This window comes from Haliotis cracherodii, unplaced genomic scaffold (assembly GCF_022045235.1).
Source record: "Haliotis cracherodii isolate W230 unplaced genomic scaffold, xgHalCrac1.p SCAF_9, whole genome shotgun sequence".
NCBI classification, from domain to species: domain Eukaryota; kingdom Metazoa; phylum Mollusca; class Gastropoda; order Lepetellida; family Haliotidae; genus Haliotis; species Haliotis cracherodii.
The window spans coordinates 36,037,203-36,054,096 of NW_027266343.1; the positions used below are offsets into that span (position 1 = coordinate 36,037,203).

At 42.1% G+C, this 16,894-nt stretch overlaps 1 protein-coding gene across 1 annotated transcript; it reads left to right on the top strand.

Moving 5' to 3' along the window:
• Positions 1–472: 472 nt before the first annotated feature.
• LOC139452205 (uncharacterized) lies at positions 473–16,063 on the top strand. The gene is made up of 15 exons (XM_071233587.1): positions 473–578; positions 795–830; positions 1,845–1,886; positions 2,680–2,721; positions 4,335–4,445; positions 5,163–5,291; positions 6,861–6,893; positions 7,860–7,985; positions 8,890–8,937; positions 9,854–9,967; positions 11,287–11,424; positions 12,264–12,323; positions 13,835–13,903; positions 14,441–14,558; positions 15,923–16,063. Exons 1-15 carry the CDS (start codon positions 539–541, stop codon positions 16,053–16,055), a joined length of 1,239 nt encoding a protein of 412 aa, XP_071089688.1. The 5' UTR covers positions 473–538; the 3' UTR covers positions 16,056–16,063.
• The last annotated feature ends 831 nt before the right edge of the window (positions 16,064–16,894 follow it).

The window sequence follows — 16,894 nt, forward strand, 5'->3', positions numbered from 1 at the left end:
GCAAAGCCATTTAAAATACGTATTGCTTGCAAGCCTCTAAAATTGTCATCACGCATGGTCTATATGTCACCGTCACCCGTCAATACATTCAGGCGAACATTGCACAATCATCACTTGTAGCATGTGTGAGTGAGTGAGTGAGTATGGTTTTCGGGCTTTTTTAGCTCTATTCCAGCAAAACCAAGACGGAAGGCAACAGAAATGGGCTTCACACATTGTACCCATTTTGGGAATCAACCTGGACCTTCGGCGTGACGAGCGAACGCTTTAACCACTAGGCCACCTCTCCGCCCCTGGTACGTACTATCGTACTGCCGTTATTCTGTTTATGCATTATCTATGAGGCCGTGTCACAATGTTTGCTTAATTCCGTTTCCGTCACTGGTGTTTGGCCTTTACTTGTAGACATATAAACTTTGACACAGAGGCATGACCCTATCTTATCTTGCCGGGACCAGCACAATCCCGGGAGGACTCGATCACCCACGTGTAGTACTTATCTCCGTGTAGGACATCAGCTGGCTCTCATCGCTTAAAAATGGCTCGTACCCTTCTCTTAATCATCGGGGCATTATTTAGTAAGTGGTTTATCTACATTCTTTATATAACGCTCACGGTGACATCGTTTATATCTGCAGGTCATTCTCAGCTGAATAAGCAGTTTAAAACAATCTAATCAGTATCATGAAGAATTATTATTGTGATTAACGTTTCACTCATTTGATATTGGTCAACATGCTGAATGAAACGATGATTATAGAGCATTATTTTTATATCCATACTTTTATACCCAGATACCGTCCATGCTGCTCGGGTACCGAACAAACACGGTAGGTGTACGATGTAACAACGCGTCATACCCTAAGCACCTGTGGGGAACCCCAGAGTATACCCAGTCACCCATTCTTATCGTAAACGCCGACTAAAATGGCTGCTGGCATGGTGTGACCCAAATAAACTTCGATAGCGTCCCATCAATGAAAAATATGCATCCACACCATGGTCTAAGCTGTATGTACAACATTTCAATGCAAACGAGTTCTTGATGTCTGGTTAGGGAGTAAGTCAAGTGCGGATCGAGCACATACGGTTATTTAATTGAGACATGAAATGCCTGTAGACGTTTTAAAGTGCATCTGAGTTTCAACTCAAAGGTAATAACAATAACATAATTTTAGTCATCAATAACATCTTTCAAATAATCTTACTACACCGAATAACATAGAAAGATATGTAATGTAGCGCTGTGACGACAAACTTGTAGCCAAATTAACATAAACTCGCCAAGCTACACTTCATGAATTACATTCGTATTAAAGTGGCTTAACGGTAATGTTTTGGAAGACATTTTGGACCAAGATAACAATTATTCTTGCAGTAGATTAGTTACCTTAACGTCTATACTTGCCATGGGAGGTATTTTATGTACCGTTATCTACAGGCCTACCTATGAAACAAACTGAGATATGTGCAAACAGAGAGAAATACCACAGTGAATGTTAGTTGTTATATTTGAACACCAAAAGACATAATAACTAAACTGAAAACGATTTCTCATGCTAAAAGTTTTCACAAAACACCTGATCTTGATCCACATATCAACACTTTAGGAAAAACCATGAGGCGTAGGTACAGCGGCCTCGGGAAAACAAGGGGGGTTGGGGCACAGGACAGGGGGAATTGTGAAGATAAATCATGTGGCAATTTATAGGAAACGAAAAGTGAAAAACGTTTTTCTTGCAAACAAAATACCGAGGCTACCAAAACGTATGTTTAATATTGTATACAAGCCTTCTTGTTTAACGCCTAATATAATCCGTATTTCTCACTAAATTCTTTTGTAGGTACTTCTGTCGCTGCCCCAACGATTCCCGTTGGAACTCCAGGTTAGTTCACACTTCATCCGTCACAAGGGCGGTGGGGAAATCCAGATTTGTTCACACTTCATCAATCACCAGGGTCGTGGTGGAAACCCATGGGAGTACACACTTCATCAGTCACCAGGGCGGTGGGGAAACCCAGGCTAGTTCACACTTCATCTGTCACCAGGGCGGTGGGGAAATCCAGATTAGTTCATACTTCAACCGTCACCAAGGCGGTGGGGAAATCCATGTGAGTACACACTTCATCCGTCACAAGGGCGGTGGGGAAACCCAGGCTAGTTCAACCGTCACCAGGGCGGTGGGGAAATCCAGATTAGTTCACACTTCATCCGTCACCAAGGCGGTGGGGAAATCCAGATTAGTTCATACTTCATCCGTCACCAAGGCGGTGGGGAATTCCATGTGAGTACATACTTCAACCGTCACAAAGGCGGTGGGGAAACCCAGGCTAGTTCATCCGTCACCAGGGCGGTGGGGAAATCCAGATTAGTTCACACTTCATCCGTCACCAAGGCGGTGGGGAAATCCATGTGAGTACACACTTCATCCGACACAAGGGCGGTGGGGAAACCCAGGCTAGTTCATCCGTCACAAGGGCGGTGGGGAAATCCAGGTTAGTTCACACTTCATCCGTCACCAAGGCCTTGGAGAAATCCATGTGGGTACACACTTCATCAATCACCAGGATCGTGGTGGAAACCCAAGTGGGTACACACTTCATCCGTCACCGTAGTGATGGGGGAAACTTCTATCTGGCTCGTCATACTAAAGTTTAGATTTGTGTATCGTGCTTCAGATTCTACTGTCGCTGCTACAACAATTCCAGTCGGGGACCCAAGTGAGTTCATTATTTAACATTGTTGAATGAGTTGTTAAGGACACACAGTGGTATTTAGCTCATTCATGATTTTATTGATGATTTACCGTGTAATAGGGATGCTACTGATGAATTTCCTTGTAATGGGTGACTGAGTGAGTTGGGTTTAACGCCGCTTTTAACAGTATTCCAGTCATATCACGGCGTGTCAGCTTAATGTGAGAGGAAAGCCCGAAGTGATGCAGGTCTCAGACGTTTACCACTTCGGTGAAACCCACGAGCACGGGTATGGTGCTGACAAACCGAGAAACATAATCGGGTCGAACCGGGATTCGAACCCACAATCTTTGTAATGGGAATGCTATTGATGAATTTCCCTATAAATGGGGATACTAATGATGAAATATCTTGCAATAGGTATGCTATTAATAAATTACAGCGTAATAGGGGTACTACTGATGAGATACCTTGAAATAGAGATACATGTACTATTGCTGAATTACCGCGTAATAAGGATACTATTGAGGAAATGCCTTGAAACATAAACACTTTTAATGAATAACCTTGTAATAGGGATACATGTACTATTGCTGAATTACCGCGTAATAAGGATACTATTGAGGAAATGCCTTGAAACATAAACACTTTTAATGAATAACCTTGTAATAGGGATACATGTACTATTGCTGAATTACCGCGTAATAAGGATACTATTAATGAAATGCCTTGAAACATAAACACTTTTAATGAATAACCTTGTAATAGGGATACATGTACTATTGCTGAATTACCGCGTAATAAGGATACTATTGAGGAAATGCCTTGAAACATAAACACTTTTAATGAATAACCTTGTAATAGGGATACATGTACTATTGCTAAATTACCGCGTAATAAGGATACTATTGAGGAAATGCCTTGAAACATAAACACTTTTAATGAATAACCTTGTAATAGGGATACATGTACTATTGCTAAATTACCGCGTAATAAGGATACTATTGAGGAAATGCCTTGAAACATAAACACTTTTAATGAATAACCTTGTAATAGAGATACATGTACTATTGCTAAATTACCGCGTAATAAGGATACTATTGAGGAAATGCCTTGAAACATAAACACTTTTAATGAATAACCTTGTAATAGAGATACATGTACTATTGCTGAATTACCGCGTAATAAGGATACTATTGAGGAAATGCCTTGAAACATAAACACTTTTAATGAATAACCTTGTAATAGGGATACATGTACTATTGATAAACTACCTTGTATGTAATAGAAATACCGTAACGGTTGATGAAAACCCTTGAAATAGGGGTACTATTCAATAATCACCTTGCAATAGGAATACTATTGATGAATTACCTTGAAATAGAGGTACTATTCAATAATTAACTTGCAATAGGAATACTATTGATGAATTACCTTGAAATAGTAGTACTATTCAATAATTACCTTGCAATAGGAATACTAGTAATGAATTACCTTCAAATATGGATACTATCTCCTTTTGTTACGAAACTTTTTCAACATGGAACTGTGAACGGTTGTATATTTGAACTTGAATGAAGTCGGACATGTTCCAGTTCCACTGGTGATGACCCCCCTCCTTTTCGTTGTGTTTCCAGACTGCAAGGACAGCATCCCCAACTGCGACACATACGGCCATGCGTCCTGTACTGGGCCATACGAGTCGTGGGCTAAGACCCACTGCCAAGCCTTTTGTGGCTTCTGCATACGTGAGTGCAGTATTTCTCCAAGCTTGAGCCCGTGAAGATCCGGGTTAGAAAAGGTCTTCAGCAACCCATGCTCGCATGAGAGGCGACTATGCTTGTCGTAAGAGGCGACCAACGGGATCGGGTGGTGAGGCATAGTTGATGCGTGTAGGTGTCGTTGGCGCATGTAAGAACGGATGACAACCCTGTCTTGACGTAACGTTACACGTAAGTCGCTCGCCACTCTTGTTGCCGTCATACCAGCTTCTGTCATGCCCAATGCTCGATTACCGTCGTTTATGCCTAATCTGGGCATGGTGCGTTCCTTGACATTCACATAACTGATGGGTGTGTGCTGCTATGTTTCGCTTTCATGGATACCTTCAACAATCAATTGTCCATATTGTTCTTGGCACGTGCTCAGAAGACACGTCATGGCAAGTTGTTGTACTATGGATATGATACCTGTGAAGATGAGGGATAGCATAGGTCTTCAGCAACCCATGCTTGCTGCAAAAGGCGACTATGCTTGTCGTAAGAGGCGACTGACGGGTTCGGGTGGTCAGGCTAAGCCTGTATACGTTAGTATAAAGAATGCACTGCCCTGTTTACATGAGCACAAAACTGAAACAATATATCGGCCTTCAATAATCCGATGCACATTGTAAAATAATCCGCAGACATTTATTGATGAGGATTACCTGTGTTTTTATCCCCACTACACCTGTCTCTCACCTGCAGCCATCACCTCCCCCTTTGTGTGCGCCGACAAGGTGCGCTGTAGTGAGTATGGCGCGGACCTCTGCTCCAACCCCGACTACGTCGGTTTCGTAGAGAAAAATTGTGTCAAGTACTGTCACATGTGTCCAGGTAATATACAGATATAAAGTTGAGTTTATCGCTGCTTTGAATACTTACAATTACAACACGTTAAAACAATGTTTTCTGCTTCTTTCTTCAGAGAAATAATGGTGGGTCTACAGAAGTTAAGAAATATTTTAATATTCTAGAAATATGATTTAAGTCCAAGGTTAATGTCATTCGAAACCGAAACATGGCGTTCGAATGTGGAACGACTTACAGGTTTCGAGCTTGAACATCAAAGTTTAAAGATTGATTTTACTGACATGCTGTCGTGCATTGTAACAGCTAGTAACAACTTCGTAGAGCAAAACATGTTTGTACATACGGTCCTCAATACCCTCGTCATTATGTTAATTTGTGTTGTGGGGCGGTCGGGTAGCCTAGTGGTTAAAGCGTTCGAAGACCCGGGTTCGATTCCCGACATGGGTACAATTTGTGAAGCCCATTTCACTCACTAATTTGTGTTGTACGATCAGTAAGAAACTAGATAATACATAAACTGCTACATCTTTGTCTTTTCTTGTCAAATTACACATTTATCTAATCTCGTGACCTGGTAAATTTAAAGTCATGGATGTCTCTTGAGAAAATGTGTCAGGCCGTTCACTCGGGTAACATGCTATTTGACGAAATGAAACGGTTTTTCTGATGAGGTTACAAGTGTCACCCGGTACTATTATAATCAGAGCGACTATAAATTTGTTGTTTGCGTTGACTAATAATATTTCGATATCATGATGTTTGCAGTTCTTTTCATTATCATCTAGTCGAAGTCGTAATTATGACATTTGCAACATATAACATTACTACGAATTACTTCTAGGAAATGAGACATGTGATGATACACAAGTAGGTCGCTTTAACTCAATCAGTGTCATGAGGTAATAATCAGAGACTCGATTCATTCTTGAAGCTTCTTTTCAAACCAGTGTCACCTAAGCATATGATATTAATTTGCCCGTGGACCCGTGAAAATCTGGGTTAGAATATGTCTTCAGCAACCCATGCTTGTCGTAAAAGGCGACTATGATTGTCGTAAGACGCGAATAACGGGATCGGTTGGTCAGGCTCGCTGACTTGGTTGATGCATGTCATCGTATCCCAATTACGTGGATCGATGCTCATGATGTCAATCACTGGATCGGCTGGTCCAGACTTGATTACTTACAGGCCGCTGTCATATAGCTGGAATATTGCTGAGTGCGGCGTTAAACAACAAACCAACAAACATTTGCCCGTGCTGCTATCAAAGGTTAATAGTGGTCGATAACACTATAAGCGGTTAGAATTAAACAACCTCTAAATATGAATTGTGGCAGTTGAGTGTTTGTCCAGGTTATGCAGCTAAATGAAAAACATAAAAAACAGTATACGTGATTATTGGATCATGTGGAGATGGGCATGGTGAGCTATTTTATATTATTACGAAATTAAAGCGTTAATTCAACTGCCATGCCCAAAACAATGCGAATAGGAACATGCCAAAATCAGTCGCAATCATGACACCCAGAATATATCCCTTTCAAAAGTTGTGTAGTGTAATCTGCTTCATCCAGTTCGCATCCCGTGTTGCAGGAGATGTCACCACGACGCCCATTCCAAAAACAGGTGAGCAATATTGGACTTCGGCACTCAACCAAGTCAACTCAATAATAAAGTGGTTGAATATATCGAATATATCGATATAATACGCCAGAGTCTCGATTATCCGCCGTATGAGCATAAACGGAAAAATAGCGGTGAAAAGTATATGAATTGATCACTAAAAAATCAGTGATGACACCAGGTGTTCGCGAAACGAACACCTGAGCAGTGGAAACTAACGTCATTGCTCATGGAGAACTTCAGAGATGACGAATACTAAGACCATGTATCCTACAGGGTTATATTGTTGTTGTTTTCTTTAGTTCACTTAAAGGTAAATTATCGTTATATCATCTTCCCCGATGCAAGGGAGTTAACTGACTATAAAAGTCCTATTGACCAATAAGATTCCATCTCTCATATCACTTGCATTTGCTTCAAACACAATGGCGACGCCCAGTCAAGACGATCTGATCGAAAATCATAATCTATAATGTAATAAAACGGGTCCTACCCAGCGAAATGCATCACTGGAGCACCTTGATTAAAAACATGAAAAGATTTGCAAAATATCTGTCGACGCCCCGCTGACGGTAAACGGATTTGCAAATCCTGCAGTGACCGAAATCTGCACGTTGAAATCCATATTGTTCTCAAACCGGATGCCTAGTTCGTTACGCGATTTTGATTGGACTATGCATAGTCTCGTTAGTCCAGTTAACTCCCTTGCTTCGGGAAGATGTCGCTATATGTGTTCATGTGAACATTCTTTTGAGAAAGTTTTTATTAGTTATTACTCTGACTTACTATAAAAATGATGTATCGCGAAACACGTGATCACGATACTATACGCTATTTGTCATATTTCCCGAGGTAGGTATCTGAAGTAGTGCATATCGTCCATGGGACATGGTACTGTAGGGATATATCGTTATTGTATCGTATGGCGAGTCAAGATATCTTCATGCATGTACTCATCTCTCCTCGCAGGGTGTTTCGACGACTTTGAGCGGTGTGACGAGTTCGGCAAGAGCACCTGTACTGGCTACCCCAACTGGTCTAAACTCTTCTGCTCCAAATACTGCGGCTTCTGCAAGTCGACGGGCGAGACTGATGGTTGGTTGATTTAATTCATCAGTAGGAGCTAAAGTACTTCTTTGTTTATTACTAATACATGTACTGAGGTGTAGTGAAGTGTAAAATATATGTACTCCTTAAAAGTTCTCATCCACTACAGGGGCGGTCGGTAGCCTAATGGTTGAAGCGTTCGCTTGGCACGCCGAGACCCGGGTTCGATTACCGACATGGGTACAATGTGTGAAGCCCATTTCTGGTGTCCCCCGCCGTGATATTGCTGGAATATTGCTAAAAGCGGCGTAAGCCATACTCACTCACCCATGCGCTACAGGTGTGCGATGTTTGAGCAGTGTTGGTATCGATTTAAAAAGACTTAGAACTAAGGTATCAACTGTTAACATAATTGATACATCATGAAGAGAATATCTGGGGAACATAGTTTAGACATAAATAGTTAACCACCATTAAACTATAACAAATGTTATATTTGGGATAACACTTTTTTAGTAAAGTACAGATTCTCGTACTTTTTGGGGTTGAGTCCCATCCGGGATTCGAGCCCACACTGCCGGAATGAGGCAAGTAAGTTATCTAGACTACCAGTTGTCGGACTTTCATTTTTGTGGAAACCTCGGGGGCTGAGTGGGTTAGATCGCTGTCTTTGTGTGCTGGCGATTAGGTGCCTCACTCTGGCAATGTGGGTTCGAATCCCGGATGGGACTCAACCCCAAAAAGTTCGAGAATCTGTACTTTACTAACAAAGTGTTATCCCAAATGTAACATTTGTTCCATTTGACCACTCTCTAAATGGCATTGTGTGTTCATAACATTAAACTAAATATCCTCTCTGGTTGAGCAAATAGTCTAATTTTAAAAAAGAGGAAATCGTCACACGTATCATACTTTACAGAGTAATGTAATAATGTGGTAATGTTTACTTCAGGTGTGACCGACGCAGTGTCTACAACACCTGCTGCCACTACAGTTCAAGGTATCAGTTGACCACGTACTGTTTTTTCTCTCTTGTTTATGGAGTGAGTGAGTGAGAGGGTATTTGGTTTTAACGCCGTTTTGGAACGTCAGCCAAGGTGGTGCAAGTCACAGGCGTTTAAATGTACTTTACGGTGAACTGTACGTTCATTGTTTCTGTTTCTTTAAAGCTGAAATCATACATAGCTAACATTTGGTTTTTTAGTAAAAATATAATCCTGGGACTCCTTACTTCTTTCTGATATAACTTGTCGTGTAGAGTCAAATATGCTGCACAGCTAAAGATGGTTATCCCGAACATTGCATAATACACTCAACTGATTACTTATAGTATATATAATTATATAAATTGTGCCAAATATACACCTATCCCAATTCAATTTCGATTTTTATCTTCCTTCGTATGTGACATAAAAACAATTATTGGTCTCTGTCATTTTGATAAATTTCAATGTCATGACAACATATATTATGCCTGTTTCTGTCCTATCATGTACGCTCTTCTCGGCAAAACACGCTTCTTCAATGAAACGGTGTCGCGTAACGTTTATTAACATTAACGTTAGATGCACGTGCTGCAGAAAACCTAAACAGAATTGTCATCTGGGCAATTTGGCGACAAACAAACGCTTCACATCTCAATTTCAGTTTATTTTCAAATTGGGGTAAATGACAAACATTGCGGTACGATAAATTCGGGAAATACGGTTTGATGTTAGTACCTTCTGAGTGGCCGTGTATCCCTCTCTGGTCGACGCGGGGCGCACGGTACATCTTACCGTATTCCCCTTGTGCTAAGCCTACATCTTAAGGTCTATATGCTATGGGTGTTAGTTGTGTCGTGCATCCCATAATCGGGATTATATTCAAACAAATAGGATGCTTAATATCAATTATTGCGTTCTCTTTCCTGCCAGATCTTGATTGTTTTGACCGGAGAGACTGTTCTGCATACGACATCAAAACATCGTGTTGTGGGTCGTACGAGGCTTTCTCCAGATACAACTGTGCCAGACACTGCCGATTTTGTGGTAATGCATCCCTGAACTTTTCGATCAGCTACACCAGTAGCATATATATATATATTATATAATTAGCACAATCTTAGCATTTCATAAGCAGTACACCATCCAACTGTGTCAAACACTGCCAATTCTGTGATATTACATTACTATACGTCTAGATTTGTTACACTTGTAACATATATAGTTAGCAGGGGGCACGGGTGGCCCAGTCGTCTAAGGCGCCGCGATTCGCTGTGCAGAGTTGCGTCCCTTGGGCACGCCAGAAACCTATGATTGTGGGTTCGAATCCCGGTTCGACCCAATTATGTTTCTAGGTTTGTCAGCACCATACCCGTGCTCGTGGGTTTCACCGAAGTGGTAAACGTCGGAGACCTGCATCACTTCGGGCTTTCCTCCCACATTAAGCTGACACGCCGTGATATAACTGGAATACTGTTAAAAGCGGCATTATACCAAACTCACTCACTCACTCATATATAGTTAGCACAATCTTAGAATTTAAATACCAGTACACTATTCAACTCTGCCAGACACTGTGCCGATTATGTGGAGCATCACTATTTCAGATTCATTGACAAGCTACTAGGAATTACCGTTTATATTTTCCGGGGGAATTAATATCTATGACTTTAATTCCCTTGGGAAAGATAAACCGTGATTCCTAGTTTCGGGTTGCTTATTCTCTTCCTTGATGTAACGTCTCGACATCCCATCCCTTACCACCTTCGAAATTTCCAGCAGCTGTAACCCAAAATAAATATATCCCTACGCAACAGAGGCCAGACATGCATACCACGATGGATGGGTGGATAAAGAATATTAACCAAGTTGCAGTTGTTTATTCGGAATCAGAATCCATCTCATCCATATCAACACGTGGATGATAGACTGAAAGAAGGAACGAATGACAAGTAGTACCGGCGACCAATGAAAAGCCGAGTTATTTTTAGAAAAACTTAATTCCCAATAGCATTACAGAACATTTTATACTATTACCTCTATACGGCCTCCCTTACATGTTAGAAATATCGTTATGGTTAGTTTGTAGCTAGGCAGCTAGAACCACGTTTTAACACAGGGAATCTTTCATATGTACTCATTCAAAACAGTGACACATGGTTACGTGTGTTTCAGGAGAGACCGTGATCTCTGTTTTCAGTCAGCAGTGGACTACACCATACTTTTCTATACTGGACCAAAAATCAAAGGTTGCTCAAATAGAAAACACTGCTGAAGGTCTTCGCTACTTTTTTAGCCCTGAATCCAAAATAATACTGACAATAAATATTCCGTTTTCCATGCCATTATATGTTTTGTGATATCAGCCCCAAAGGTTACCCCCGCCCCCCTTTGCACCGACACTGACCCCATCTGCAGCAGCTACAACGCCGACCTGTGCACCAACTCTAAGTACGACAGCTTCGCCCGTGAACACTGCGCTGGATATTGCAAGATCTGCGACCGTGAGTAATGAGGCATGCCTACTCTGGAGGTGCCACGGGTTTGTTAAATAATGGTAGTGCAGATCCAACTCCATATAAGAAAGTGAACAAGGCGACATTATCATTGGTTCTTTATAATCTCCTCGTCCTTCCTTCTCCCAAATCTTTTGTTTGGTGAGTGAGTTGCAATTTAACGTCGCATCGTCGTTATTCCAGCCATATAGCGACGAAAACACGTTGATATATCTTTACAAGTGAGTCATGAATACAAAGTTATATTTAAAAACAGATTTGTCAAACATAAATTTATTTGGAAACAATATTATTTACACGGTTTAAAACGCGGGCTAGAGGTTTTTTGTTTGGTTTGAACATATTTCTTCCGGTGTGCTAACCTTGACAAAAGATATCGAAAAAGGGTATAGGGTTATTATTAACAACCTCCGAAAGCGAGCGAGAAAGAGAGAGAGAGAGAGAGAGAGAGAGAGAGAGAGAGAGAGAGACAGAGACAGAGACAGACAGACAGACAGAGGAAGAGAGAGAAAGAGTGGGAGAAAGGAGAGAAAGAGTGAGGAAGAGAGAACTAGAGAGAGAGATGAATAATGACAGAGATACAGAGAGATAAAGAGAGGAGGGAGAGGGAGATAAAGGGAGTTCGAAAGAGAAAGTGAGAGAGACAGAGACACAGAGAGAGACAGAGAGAGGGTAGAGGGTGCACACGACGCTTTCACTACACTGCCCCGCCGCTCCGAATCCCTATCCTGATATCATACACTTGTTATTGTAACGTAATTGCCTACATGCAGATGGAATAAATCAAATATGTGCAAACAACGTAAGCTCCAGTCTACTATTTGCAGGCCCAGTGTACCTTCCCGAATGCGCCAGGGGAAACACAACCACCACAGGCTCTGTGACAGGTAAGTGATTTACTCCAGGTATTACCTTATATCTTACCATCAGTGTATAGTTCCGCCATCGCGGGAATACGAATATATCATTTACGAAGCTACATAAAAGTAAATATAGGCATGTAAACTGCCGACCAAAACAAGTATACACTTGAATTAGAATCACCAAACAATTACAAACATTGTCAAAACTGAAAACAGTCGCCGAAACGCTGCACTATGAGTGAGTGAGTTTGGTGTAACGCCGCTTTTAACAGTATTCCAGTTATATCGCGGCGTGTAAGCTTAATCTGGGAGGAAAGCCCGAAGTGATGCAGGTTTCAGACATTTACCACTTCGGTGAAACCCAGGAGCACGGGTATGGTGCTGACAAACCTAGAAAAAAATCGGGGCGAACCGGGATTCGAACCCACAATCATAGGTCTCTGGCGTGCCCAAAGACGCAATTCTGCAAAGCGTATCGCGGCGCCTTAGACGACTGGGCCACCCGTGCCACCTCGCTGCACTATGATACCCCAATGAAATACATAACCATCGAATAACTGTTTCGTGTTTGTTTCAATTTTAGCCACCATCAAAAATGTGTGTTCTTTCTTTTGCCGACAGTTTAAGTAAAAGTTTTTGTTTGTTTGTTGTTTAACGCCACACTCAGCAATAGTCCAGCTATATGATGGCGGTCAGTATGTGATCGAGTCTGGACCAGACAATAGACATCATGAGCATCGATCCACGCAATTTGGATACGATGACATGCATCAATCAAGTCAGCGAGCCTGACCACCCGATCCCGTCAGTCGCCTCTTAAATATTTGCATGTCTTATGCGCTTCTATAAGAACGATAGTAGATCTCCAGCAAGCGCTCACAAAAATCATAACAATCTGACAATGGCCTGTGCAGACACAATTCACCAGGGGAGGACCTACTTTCACCCAATATCATTTCTAATCAGAACGGCGGAATAATACATTTCATACAATTTACGTTTATGGCGACGTAGGGGGCACGGGTGGCCGAGTCGTCTAAGGCGCTGCGATTCGCTGTGCAGAGTTGCGTCCCTTGGGCACGCCAGAAACCTATGATTGTGGGTTCGAATCCCGGTTCGCCCCGATTATGTTTCTAGGTTTGTCAGCACCATGCCCGTGCTCCTGGGTTTCACCGAAGTGGTAAACGTCTGAGACCTGCATCACTTCGGGCTTTCCTCCCACATTAAACTGACACGCCGTGATATAACTATAATAAAAATAAAAATAATAAAAGCGGCGTTAAACCCAACTCACTCACTTACTCAATTATGGCGACGTGTAGATTTATAGAAACAAATGAAAGTAGTCCCAAATGATATCAATGCTAATCAACAATCAACTGTGTTCTAGGCACCAATCAAAATTGAGAGCAAATTTATATCTCCAACCGAACGCACAATAAAGTATCCAACTGTGTGTATTTCATTTTGAAACAAATACATGATGTTATACGGTGTACAGTCACTGACTTACTTCACCTGTCCATGTATGGCAGTTTCCGGTCAAACGGGGCCACCAACGTCCCCACAGTCGACCCCCACGACGACCCCGGCGCCGGGAACGAGTATGTATACAACCTAGTAACCTTGACCGTTGTTTTCTGGTGACGCGCGTCTCGAAATGGGAGATCAGTCCGCACTGCTTCCGTTCTGAGAATTTTTTATTGCATAGATCAGATGTTCTAGCGTGTTTGACCACGCGGAGTTGACATAAGAAGGATGTTCAGTTCTCCCTGCGTATAATACCCATGGCTATAATGCCAAACTGGTTTTAATGCCACGTTTTTTCTCAGAAAAGACTTCCACAGTTCGAATTTCCCTTGTTATAATTTCACCACGGTAATAACGCCAATGCCAAGGGGTTTTTTGTTGTTTTTTTAAAACCGTTCAAGTTCCCTGGTTATAATGCTACTAGGTTTTTTGAAATTTCGACAAAATATTGGCAGTGTAGTTTATATATATATATATATATATATATATATTACTCAACAGAAGTTAAAAAACACCCGATTCTACATATATTACTATATTTAACTTCTTTGGAGTGTGTAAAAGTCACCTGTATACTATTGTCCTATTGCTACTTTTGTTGTATGCACCAGGATGCACTCAAGACGAGAAGTACTATAGTCAGGGGGAGAGTTGGTACACCGCAGACTGCTACAAGAGCTGCACCTGCCACGACCCCACCACCAACGACATACGCTGTGGACCCCTCAGGTAAGAGAGAGATTGACGATGGTCGATGGAACGGGGGGACTCTTCTTCTGACAGTATTTCGGTCAGATAATTCTTCCTTTCTACATTCGTCATGCGTTCAGAAGACAAGTCAAGTGGGCCTCTTATGTAATATTCTTCCAAGTGAGTGAGTATGATTTTACGCCGCTTTTAGCTATATTCCAGCGATATTACGGCAGTTGACACCAGAAATGGGCTTCACACATTGTACCCATGTGAGGAATTGAACCTGTGTCTTCGAACGATTTAACCACGAGGCTACCCCGCCGCCCCCATTAAAATAAAGACGCTGAATGGAATCTCCTCCACGCCCAGATTTTCTTTCGTCCAGATTAAAGAGTTGTATTACCTAGTCGTTTCAACTAACGAGGTTCGGACGTGTTACAATGCCATCCTACCGGGTATCCATTCACTGCTGGGTGAATAGATATACGTTCCGTTTTCCCTCCCAGGTTAATACTCATATAATCGATGAAAATGCGTGGTAAAAAAGAGCGTTCAATGACGTCGTTGTATTATATCTTTTCGAAAGAGTTTGGTATGTTTAAAGTTTTCAAACATGTAATGTTGACCGGTACCTCACTGCATAGGGCACGGTTGGCCAAAGGCATATCATTTCATTGTGTAGTGTTGAGTATCAGGATCCGCTGCTCGTGGAAACCCATGGGTTTCACCAAAATGGTGAAAGTCTGAGACCTGAATCATTTCGGGCTTTCCTCCCACATCAAGTCGACACCCAGTGACACAGCTGAAATACTAAAAATATACGCAAAACGAAACTCACATACTCGCTTAATGCATGTAATATGAGAGAAAGTACTAAATCAAAGGCTAGAAACGGCTTCCATTGAGCTCTGTGTCTGGAAAATCGACTTATCTAACAGGCCTGAAGGTTCGCCTATGCTAAGTGAAAGCCTCCGTGGTCTGGTGGTAGAGTGTCTGCCCGGAGAGCGGAAGGGTGGTGGTAACATCCCCGGCCGCGTCATACCAAAACATATTAAAAATGATACTTGTTGTTTCCCTGCCTGGCGTTCGATATTAAGGGGATAAAACAAGGAATGACTCGGGTCAGTGTATTGTGTCTGAGTTAGGTATCAATGTTAACCTGCTGCATGGTATCTCAGTGGGCTAGCACAATACACCAGGATTAGTCCCAACGCAACGCAACGCAACGCAACGCAACGCAACGCAACGCACACACACACACACACACACACACACACACTGATGTACATGCATCATGCACGTCGCTATATGAGTTCAATAATGTTAAACTCGACGTTAAACCCAATTTCATCCCATTTAATGTGTAGCTTGTATGTGACATGTTGCATACTGGTTTGCAGGTGCCCGAAGTGGGAGTCGAACTGCGAGGTGGTGCTGGTCCCGGGAGCCTGCTGTCCTATACTCAAGTGTAACTACTTCAACACAATACACGGAGAGAGAACCCAAGAAGGCCAAACTTTGATAGGGAAATAGCGTGTATATGGTACCAGTAATAAACTGATTGATTGTATCCCTGCTACATGTTGTCTATGGCCAATACCTACAATCGTATTGGTGCTAACGCTATGTGAGACGTCCAGTTTAAGTGTGATAAACTCATGCGGTATATCACCATGCTTCTACCGCTTCGGGATTTTCTCCCACATTAATCTGCCACGCCGTGAGATAACTGAGCGAGTGGGTATGGTTTGACTCCGCTTTTAGCAATATTACGGCAGGGGACATCAGAAATGGGCTTCACGCATATTCATGTTGGGAATCGAACCCGGGTAGTCGGCGTGACGAGCGAACGCTTTAACCGCTGGGCTACCCGACCGCCCCTATTATACATTTGTCCACTATGGCAAGGTGACCTAGTTCTCTTAAGCTCTGCATTTCTCTTGACCGAGTTGCGTCCCCAGGCCGTGCCAGGATACGGTGATCGTATTCGCCCTGATTATGACCTTGCGATATATCTGAAATACTGTTCAATACTGTTACATCCAACTCATGGACCAGTGACCATTCCTTGGGCATTCTCATTTACCTAAGGCATATACAACCAATGTCCCGTCATGCAGTGGTAGGTAGTAGTTGCAATACTTGGCACCCCTTTCCTATTACTGCCAACCCGTTTTGTCCAATGTGGTAAATTATATTCGACATGAAAATAATATATGTTATAGTTATTTCAAGGATTGACCAGAATTTATTTTTATAGGATTGGCATTTTGCACTTAGAAGTGCAATAAAACTTCTCTCCGATATAGAACTTCTGTGAGAGGTCAGAGATAACAAGAACAAGTCAGTTAATTTATGCCTGTCTCACCTCA

Coding starts and splice junctions, on each gene's coding strand:
- LOC139452205 (XM_071233587.1), top strand. CDS start 539: ATGGCTCGTACCCTTCTCTTAATCATCGGGGCATTATTTA. Junction 11,425..12,263: donor ATATTGCAAGATCTGCGACC/GTGAGTAATGAG, acceptor TACTATTTGCAG/GCCCAGTGTACCTTCCCGAA. Junction 13,904..14,440: donor GACCCCGGCGCCGGGAACGA/GTATGTATACAA, acceptor TGTATGCACCAG/GATGCACTCAAGACGAGAAG.